This window comes from Erythranthe guttata, chromosome 13, assembly GCF_056151865.1.
Source record: "Erythranthe guttata isolate IM_541 chromosome 13, IM_541, whole genome shotgun sequence".
Taxonomy (NCBI): domain Eukaryota; kingdom Viridiplantae; phylum Streptophyta; class Magnoliopsida; order Lamiales; family Phrymaceae; genus Erythranthe; species Erythranthe guttata.
This window is the reverse complement of record NC_142545.1, coordinates 236065-247419: the sequence shown is the minus strand read 5'-3', so window position 1 is coordinate 247419 and position 11355 is coordinate 236065. Positions and strand designations below refer to the sequence as shown.

Here is an 11355-nt window from a genome sequence, read left to right as displayed (position 1 = left end):
TATTAGTATTAAAATTATAATTAAAATTATGCTTATGATTAGTACTACAATTAATGACATGTATGAGTATTAAGATTATGATTAGTATTAGGATTAAGATTATCATTACAATTAAGATTACAATTAGAATTATAACTAATATTAGCATTACCATTACCATTAGCATTATTAGTATTAAAATTATTAGGGTTATGGTTAGAATTATGATTAGTGTTAGGAATAGGATTAGGATTACGATTAGATTTATGATTAGATTAGATTTATGATTAGTGTTATGAATAGGATTATGAATATGATAATGATTTGGATAATATTAGGATTACACTTATAATTAGCATTAGCACAATGATTAGCATATCCAGATTAGCATTAGCATTATAATTGGTATAAGCATTAGTACATTAGCATTAACATTAACAATATTAACATATTAGTATTAGTAATAATATTAATATTAACATTAGTATTAGTAATAGTAATAGTATTAGCATTAGTATTAGTATTAATATTAATATTAGTTTTAGTATTAGTATTAATATTTATATTAGTATTAATATCAATATTAACATCACTATCAATATCGGTATCATAATCAGTATTAGTATCAGTATCAGTATTAGTATAGGTATCAATATCAATATCAGTATCATTATTATCATTACCAATTTCAGTATCATTATCAGTATTAGTATCAATATTAGTATGAGTAACAGTATGAGTAACAGTATGAGTATTAGTATGAGTATGAGTATCAGTATTAGTATGAGTGTTAGTATGAGTGTCAGTATGCGTATCAGTATCAGTATCAATATGAGTATTATTATTATTATTATTATTATTATTATTATTATTAGCATTAGTATCAGTATGAATATGAGTATTAGTATTAGTATTAGTATTAACATTAATATTAATATCAGTATAAGTATTAGTATGAGTATTAGTACAAGTATCAGTATTAGTATTAGACTATTAGTATCACTACCAGTATCAGTATTAATATTATTATCAGTATCAGTAGCTTTATTAGTACCAATATCAGTATTAGTATTAGTATCAGTAACAATATTAATATTAGTATTACTATTAGTTTTGTATTAGTATTAGTATTAGTATTAGTATTAGTATTAGTATTAGTATTAGTATTAGTATTAGTATTAGTATTAGTATTAGTATTAGTATTAGTATTAGTATTAGTATTAGTATTAGTATTAGTATTAGTATTAGTATTAGTATTAGTATTGGTATTGGTATTAGTATTGGTATTGGTATTGGTATTGGTATTGGTATTGGTTAATGGTATTGGTATTGGTATTGGTATTACTATTAGTATTGGTATTAGTATTACTACTATTATTCGTATTAGTAACAATAATAGTATTAATATTAGTATTCTGTTTGCATTAATATTAGCATTAGCATTAGCATATTATGATTAATATCAGTATGCATATTATTATTAGGGTTAGCTTTATGATTATAATTAGTATTAGTATTAGTATTATCATTATCATTATCATTAGAATTAGGATTAGGATTAGCAGTACCATTAGCATATTAGGATTGATATTAAGAATAGCGTTATCATTAGCATATTTCGATTTTTATTAGGATAAGAATTAGGATCAATATTATTATTATTAGGATTATGATTAGAATTAGTATTAGGATTAAGATTAAGATTAGTATTAGCATTATGGTTATAATTATGATCCGGATTGTGATTAGGATTATAGTTATAATTAGAATGGGTATTAGGATTATGATTAGGGTTAGGAGTGATATTAGCATTATGATTAGCATTAGTATATTAGCTTTGGTAATGGTAATAGTAATGGTAGTGGTAATGGTAATGGTAGTGGTAATGGTAATGGTAATGGTTATGATAATGGTAATGATAATGATAATGGTAATGGTAATGGTATTGATAATGACATTAGTACTATTGGTATTGATATTCATGTTATTATTAGTATTAGTATTAATATTAGTATTAGTATTATCATTAGCATTAGCATTAGTATTATGACTATGATTAGAATAATGATTAGTATTATGATTAACATTAGTATTACGAATATGATTATGATTAGAATTTCAATTAGGAGTAGGATTAAGATTATTAGTAATGGTAATGGTAATAATAATTGTAATGGTATTGGTAATGGTATTGTTATTGTTATTGATATTTCTATTGGTATTGGCATTAATATTGATATTGGTATTGACATCGGTATTAGTATTGGTATTGATATTGATATTAATAATGGTATTGGTATTGGTATTTGTGTTGATATTGGTATTGATATTAATATTAGTATTGGTATTGATATTAGTATTAATATTTTTATTGGTATTGATAATGGTACATGTAATGGCAATGGTAATGGTATTGATAATGGTAATAATAATGGCAATAATAATGGCAATTTTAACGGGAATGGTAAGGGATATGGTAACGGTAATGGTAATGTGATTGGTAATGATAATGGTAATGGTAATTGTAATAGTGTTGGTGTTGGTGTTGGTGTTGGTTTTGGTTTTTGTTTTGGTATTGGTACTGGTATTGGTAGTAGTATTGTTTTTGTTATTGGTATATTAATATTAGTATTATTATTGACATTAGTATATTAAAGTTAGCATTATCATATGATATATGTAATAATATTATTAGTATTAGTATTAGTATGAGGATTATGGGTTATTTCTCTGCTACAGCCGATGAAGACTACACTGGGTAATTTTTTTTACCTTGGATCCACACACCAATGTATGTGTTTGTATATTTGTGCGCATATGAATGGTAAAGATCTACCTGGTGTATTTTATTGGGTGTAGCATAAAATAAATTGAGGATTATGATTAAGATTGATATTAATAAAACAGTACTGGAATTGAAATTCCCGATGACAGGACGATTCATGATTCTTTCGATTCGTTTTTTGGATCTTATAGAGTTTGTTTATCCAAATCTGGTGTGCAAGCTGTTCAATTAAATAACCCCTATGTAAGATTTTTATCAAGTAGGAATTTGGAAATTCGACCAATGTTACAAACAATGTGGTACATCTGGAAACTTTTCATCATATATTAAGGTAACTACGTAAAATTGTATACATTATTAAATAACAACCTTTAATTTTTTTATTAATTATATGTATGGTTATTCGTAATTTGTATTGTACTATGAACTTACTATCGATTCCACTCGAGATTTTTTATCAAGATAAATTTAGTGTAAAATGATTTTATTTCATTAAACATTTATATTGTTGTTGTTTTGGTAATTGTTTGTTATTTCGTATGACCACTGTACAAAATATATAGGTTACTCGCACTGTATTAGATACATGCGTTAGGGTTGTTGTTATCAAACGCAATAACAATAATTGTTTGGATCAAATTAAGAATTTGAATTAATTGGTCGTTATGGTTGTACAATTTTGGGACCAACGGTGTATTCACTCTTTGTATACGGTAAATAAACCTTTGATTTTTAACTTTTCCACTTATTTTGGCTTAATTGATCACTTATACTATACGAAATAGTTTTTTATTTAATAGTTTCCTACTGCTTTGTATTGCATATCAACCATTCATTTTATTAATTGGAGAAATTTTTTATTATCAAATATTTGTTAGAACTCAATGGAGGAAACTATTTATTAAAAAGTGTTCGATTATATCATGGATGCTGTTACAAATGACATATGTGGACTGTTCTTTCTTTATGGGCATAAAGGAACACGAAAGAATTTCGTATGGAAAATTTTATCGGCTGCTATCCGTTCAAAAGGCGAAATAGTTATAAATGTTGCTTCCAGTGGTTTTGCTTCGCTTCTACTTCCAGGTGGCAGAACTGCTCATTCGAGATTTGGACTGCCAATAATTGTACATGACAACTCCACATGCAGCATCAAACAACAAAGCCCACAGGCAGAATTGTTGTCTAGAGCAAAGCTAATCATATGGGACGAGGCACCGATGATGCACATGTACTGTTTCGAAGCAGTCGACAAAATAATGAAATCTATACTTGATTAAGATATACCATTCGGAGGCAAGGTTGTAGTGCTTGGAGGGGACTTTCGGCAAATTCTACCAGTTGTGTTGAAAGCATTGAGATAAGACATTGTTCATGATACAATCAATTCATCACCGTTGTTGATACAATGTAACGTTATGAAGTTGAACAAGAACATGAGACTTGAGTTGTCCTCCTCTTCTGCCAATGCAGATGAAATAAGAGAATTTGCGAAATGGATATTGAGAATCGGCAATGGCGATGGTGGCGAGGTAAATGACGGTGATGCCACATTTGAAATTCCTGATGACATGCTGATTCGGAATTCTTCAGATCCCTTTTTGGATCTTATAGAATTTGTCTATCCCGATCTGGTGACCAACATTTTCACTCTCGAGTATTTCGAAGGCAGAGCAATTCTTGCACCCACTAATGAAAGTGTCGGTTTTGTGAACGATCATTTTTTGTCGATCATAACTGGAGAGGAGAAGGTCTTTTTGAGCTCCGATAGTATGTGCAAGGAAGAGTTATTGTCGGATGTCAACGCAGATATATACTCACCTGAGTTTCTCAACACCATATCATACTCCGGAATTCCACCACATAAGTTGACATTGGAAAGAGGTATTCCCGTTATGCTCATCAGAAATACTGATCAGGCCAGAGGATTGTGCAATGGAACAAGGCTTCAGGTTGTTAATATGGGAAAACACGTTTTCAACTGCAGGTTCCTATCCGGTAAATATATTGGTGATTTGGTGTTCATTCCTAGAATGACTTTGGTACCGTCCAACTCTACATTGCCTATTAAATTCCAGCAACGTCAGTTTCCGCTGATGGTATCATTCGCAATGAAAATCAATAAAAGTCTAGGACAGACTCTTTCTCACGTGGGACTGTATTTGCCGAGACCTGTTTTCAGTCTCATGCAACTCTATGTCGCACTCTCGAGAGTTAAGAGTCGAAGTGGCATATAGATTTTGGTTAACTCGGAATCTGGTGATAGGACCAATGTTACAAATAATGTTGTATACAAGAAAATTTTTCAGTATATATGAAGGTAATTTTATATACAAAAAATTACAATATTCATTGACCACCTTTATATTCTATTATTTATATGTTTTGTTATTCCTCATTTGTAGGTTTATTTTAATTGTACTAGGAACTTGCTATGGACTCCGCTCACTATATATCATGAAGATAATTTTATTACAATGATTTTATGCCATTAAACAGTGATATTGGTATTGTTTTGGTAACAATTTACATATTCCGTGTCACCATTGTACAACATATGCAGGTCAGTTCTATTGGTATTCTTTTGGTAATTTTTGTACAATGATTTTATACCATTAAACAGTTGCATTGTATCGGATTTGTTGCATGGGTTTAGGGCGGTTGGTATCAAACAATTCAAGTTTTCAACTTTCATGTCATTATGGTTGTACAAGTTTGGGACCTACTATATATTCGCTCTTTTGTATATGGAAATTAAAACCTTCGATTTTTAGTTTTTTCACTTATATCGACTTATTTCATCACTTACACCATACAAATTAGTTTTATTTTTGAATATTTTCTATTTATTTCTTTTACTTATTAACAATTAATATTACTATTTCGAGAACCTTTTTACCTATTCAATATTTGTTTTACGATGAATACCCCGTGCATCGCACGGGTGTATTACTAGTTAATTATAGAATTTAGATGACTACAACACACTGGATAACTGCAGAATCGAATCATATAGATGAATTATTGTAGTGAATATATGTCTTTATTATCCTATAAAAAAGATAGAACAACTACAGAGATGTTGATTGACGAACGAAGTATAATAAATAATTTGAAATAAATTAATTTCATCAATGAATAAAATAATTCTTTATGACGTCATTTTTGTAGATTGTTAATAAATATAGTATGTATTGTATCAGAGTCTTAAATTTAGCGAATTACCAATTTATCATGTTCACGTTGTTCCTAAGTCGGGACGACCGGCAAAAATATTATTTACAAAATACTAGTATTAATTAATCAATTATCTATATAATATATAAATTGAAACCCTCATTGCTTAGAATTACGACATTTGGCATCCATGTCATCGACACGTGGAGATACACATGTCATCCTACTCATTTTGGCACATCATTATTTATTATTATGATATCTTCCATTTTTATTTACTAGCATTAATTGATGATTTGGCTAAATTTACCAAAAATGTTGCCAGGATCATTAATTAGTCTATTAATATGGAAATAATATATTATATCATAAATACTTTGATTAAATTTAAAAAACTAAATTAATACTAATAGAATTCCATTTTTTTTATTAGTGTGTTTAACTATATTTACTATGTTGCTCATAATAATAATAATAATAATAATAATAATAATAATAATAATAATAATAATAATAATAATAATAATAATAATAATAATAATAATAATAATAATAATAATATAATAATAATATACTAATAATAATAATAATAATAATAATAATAATAATAATAATAATAATAATAATAATAATAATAATAATAATAATATTATTATTATAAATAGTTGGTGGCATTAATCTGCCTCGTGTGTTACCATTTTTTTATCCAATTAGTTATTCCATTACATTTTAATTACAAATATACTTTAATCAACCTTTTTTTTTTCCGTGTAATATACTATTGATTACACAATTTACTAAAATATATATCTTATCCTCCATCAAATCCGCTTTTTCAATGGAATAATTAGTGTGTAATACATTTATACGTTTCAATTACAATCAAATAATCAGCCTTTTTTTAATGATTATTTCCGTAAATATTATTGTTTAATTAGTATACAAATCATGGAAATCTTGACAATTTACCCATTTATATTTAATCAATCCGGATCTCTTTCACCTTAATTACACAATTATATTAATATTAATAATATAATTTTCTAATTTATCAAAATCTAAAAACTCTTATTAACACCACATCGGAAACACTATAAATAATCCATTGTTTTCACTCATTTATTCACATAGCCAACACACGCCACACATAATTTTTTTTCTAAGCTTTGCTTTTATTTTTTATTCTGCCTTAATTTTTCATGTCAACGTTTAGTTGTTCTTGATAAAAAAAAATTATTGCATTTGATTTCTATTTTGTTGTTCTTGATATTCTTTTTACATTATTCTTCCTTCTTATTGTTTCCAATGTATTGTTGTTTGCCAAATATTGGTAATTCCGTCATTCTTATTTTTTGATTGTTATTAACTTTTAATTTTTTTTTTTTATTTTTTAATGTTATTCTTGATGTTAATATTCTTTTCATTTAAATTTTATGTTGTTATCGTCGTTTCATTGTAGTGTTTTTTATTTGACTAATTAAAGGATTATTGTTTGTTATTGTAGTTTACCTATTACATATTTTTCAAGAACTGATTTTTTATATTTTGCAAGGAATAAATATTTTGTGTCATTATAGTGTTGTGATTTATTTACCGACCAAACCCTTTTTGTTTGGATTGTCTTTAATTAATTTATTTTTTTCCTTTCTTTTAATTTGAATTGGAGTTATTTATTTTTTGTTTGTTTGATGTAGTATATAATGTATACATGGATATCATTATTCTATACATAAGAATCGAGAACATTGTGAGAAAATCTAAAATTGTTGCTACATGCAAGGGTTGCAAGATTTTTGGTGAGGCTCACGATGACGAACTTCACAATGACATGTGTTTAGACAATAATCGAATAATGTAATTAATGTATATATATGTAAATGATATCATAATCTTCTTACTTTCCAACAATAACAACTTTAATTTTAAATTAAATATTTTCTTATTTGCCCTTTATCAATCTATAAAATTATATTGAATAATCTTTTTTTCCCCGTTAATTATGTATGTCACTCTTCATTCCTTTATTGATGTAATTACTTGAATGGATTGATATCAAATTGCACCATTTGCTCTATTTTGTATTTAAAATAACACATTGAATAACAATAATATACTTTTCTTTTATTATAGTGTATTTTCCTTTTCACCTCATCCATAACCTTCACCCACGTTTGTCCAAAAAAAAAAAAAAAAAGAACACGACACATTAAGTTATTCATGTTCGTAAACAAAAAATCATTATATCTAAAATAAAATATTCTCTTTTCATTTTACATAATCCATAGAACATTATTATCTTGAATCACTCAATAATAGGAGTATTTATATGTAGAGATTATTTTTCAATTGTTACATTAATGAATTCCATCAGTTATTGTTTTGAAATATAATTTGTGTACTCTAATAATTGTTATTATGTTATTACTGTTTATATAATGAGGAATAATTGTTAATTAAAATTTTGAGACAACTATTTAATAACATAACAAAATTATACTTGCCCACTATTATTTAATTTTGTTATGCTGATAACAATATTGTTAATTAAAATTTTGGCACAACAATTTATTTGAATTTATAAAAGTCCCGGTGTAGTATTATTGATTATAAACGAAAAGGCCCTAAATTATATACATTATTTTTGGCACAGTAATCTAATAAAATTAAAATACAACCCCAACATAGTATTATTCTCGAAAACAAAACGGCGCAAACTTATTTTCATCCCAATTATGTCCATAACCATGTTATTTAATTGCAATATTACCACATAATTTTATAAAAATAATAATACAACCCCCACATAGTATTATTAGTTAAAAAAAAAGTCCAACATAGTAGAACCGTATTTAAATTTGATTGATATGTCTTTATTTTTGTTTGATAATTAAGCAATTTTGGCTTAAGTATAATATTTTCCATTTAAATATGCCACACAATTGGCAATTATATCCATATCTTACGAATCCGAAATTGATTTCTTACCTTAACTAACTCAACGCCGGTGCAATATAATTTTTTTTAAATAAAATAAGTTGTATTTCATTGTGTATCTTTTAAATATAGAAAATATTCCCTTCCATTTTGTAAAAGAATAAATAGCATACGAAATATATATATTTTAATTTCATATTCTAGCGGAGAACGACGACCATTGACATAAATGACAAAGTTCAACAAATCGACAAATCGGTAATAATCTAAAGGTAAATATCATACATCCGCTTATTGCCTCCTTCTATTGGATATGTCTTTATTTTTATTTTGTTTTTCGTTTCTTGCATCTTGGTTGCATTGCACAATTTAATCTGCATAATTGTTTAATACAACATTTTTTAAACCATTTTATATAAAAATATAACACATTCTTTCCTTTGTGTGGATCTGATTATATTTGTAGAAAATAATTTATTTGATTTGATTTTTTGTTTCATTGATCTGTGTTAATGAAAGATTGGGTGCTAGAAAAGGATTTGCATTGTCATCACATGCGTACAATGGTTGATAGATCTCGCTCTTTTAATACATGTTTAAAGGGATAATTACAGTTTCGGTCCCTCAAGTTTGTACGTTTTTCACTTTCCGTCCCCTATTTACCGCTGTCAACAAAATACATTCTAATGTTGTCAAATTTTAAACATTGGGTCCATCCGTCTGTTTGACCGTCAACAAGAACCGGTCAATGCTTGATTATGGCTGAATTTGAGATTTTTCTTTGAGAAAATTTCAATAAGACCCCTATGTTATTTTAAAACTTTTTAAAAGCCCCTAAAATTTCATCCAACACTAATTTAACCCCAATTTTACCAATTAACCGATTTTGACCAATGACCACAATTTTACCTCGGTTTTTATTTTTAATTTATTTTTTGTTGAATTTTTTTTTTCCGACGTTGACTTTCTTTTTCACTAGGTGGTTGACTTTTTTTGATTGATTTTTTTTTTGCCACCATTGACCGACGTTAAATGTCGTGTTAATTGCGTTATTTTTTTTTTCTTTTTTTCTTTTTATTTCTATTTATTTCATTTAAATTGTTAGCGGGAAAAATATATTTAAAAAAAAATCATACCGATAACCTACGGAAAAATAATATGAATATAAAAGTCAAAATAAAATAAATAAAAAAGTCAACTTCGCTCAACGACGGGAATAAAACTAAGAAAAAGAATCAACGGCCGGTGTTGGTCCCAAAATCATTGTAATGGAGAATTATCTCTTTTTCAAATTATTACACATTCCTAATTCATCTTCCTCATATTTCTTTGGGAATAAATTTGCGATGCGCAAGCAATTCACGAAGAAAAAACTGAGAGGAACAAATTACGGATTTTTAGTAATTTTTTAAATTGTATTTTGGCTCAACTTTTGGATAAAAACTTTGTTACAAGTTTGAATTTTTAATATTACGGTGACGGATATTAATATAGTATTTTATTGTGTTATCTATGTTGATCGGAAATAAAATCAAAGAATTTTTTTTTTTAAAACATCAAGAAAAAGAAAAAAGTCAACTTTGTTAACCGACAATTCAATGTTGGTGAACAACAGCGAAAAAAATTAACGTCGTATAAAAGTTTAAAAAAGAACGGTTAGCAGCGATGGTGATAAAAAACGAGGTCATTGGCCAAAATTGGCTAATTATTGAAATTAGGGCTAAATTATGATTGGATAAAATTTTATGGGTTTTTAGAATATTTTTAAATAATACACGGGTCTTATTGCAGTTTTTCTCAAAGGAAAATCCCAAATTCAACCATAATTCACCGTTGACCGTTACTTCTTGACGGTTAAACAGACGGAAGTACTCAATGTGTTAAAATGTGATAACATTAGAGTGTATTTTGTTGACGGCGGTAAATGGAGAACCAAAAGTGAAAAACATGCAAACTTGGGGACCAAAACTGTAATTATCCCATGTTTAAACTATTCATTTTCTATAGACAAAATCATTTAAATATTCAATAAAATGTTGAATTAACCACACATGAAGAGTAGAAAGACATAAATGCATCCTTTATTTGAAAAATGTACAAAAAAAAATACATTCCACTGACTGATTAGTTGTCTAATATTTATTTTGTTTTTATAAGAATCTCTATTTTTTAATTTATTCATACAAATTATGCTTACACTTATAATGATGAAACGTTTTTAAATGACAAGGGACATGTGCGAATGAACTCAGTAGGTCAATTAAATTTTTCCTTCATTCGTTCACCTAATTACAAATGTTTACTTTAAATATTATTTAACAACTTCCAATTAGTAAAAGTTAGTATTATGTATCATTATTATATATATTTCATTAACATATATAAGAATTAGGTCAAAGAAATACATGTTCTTGCGGCATTTCGATCGATAATTCTAAGCAATGTGGGTTTCAACTTTTATATTATATAGATTTACACTT

General features: G+C 27.0%; 2 protein-coding genes across 2 annotated transcripts; both read left to right on the top strand.

Annotated features, from left to right (window-relative positions):
- Positions 1 to 3687: 3687 nt before the first annotated feature.
- On the top strand, positions 3688 to 4044 carry LOC105954999 (uncharacterized). The gene has a single exon (XM_012978703.2). It carries the CDS (start codon positions 3688 to 3690, stop codon positions 4042 to 4044), a length of 357 nt encoding a protein of 118 aa, XP_012834157.2.
- Positions 4045 to 4182: 138 nt separating this feature from the next.
- Positions 4183 to 5001, top strand: LOC105961174 (uncharacterized). The gene has a single exon (XM_012985416.2). It carries the CDS (start codon positions 4183 to 4185, stop codon positions 4999 to 5001), a length of 819 nt encoding a protein of 272 aa, XP_012840870.2.
- Positions 5002 to 11355: the final 6354 nt, after the last annotated feature.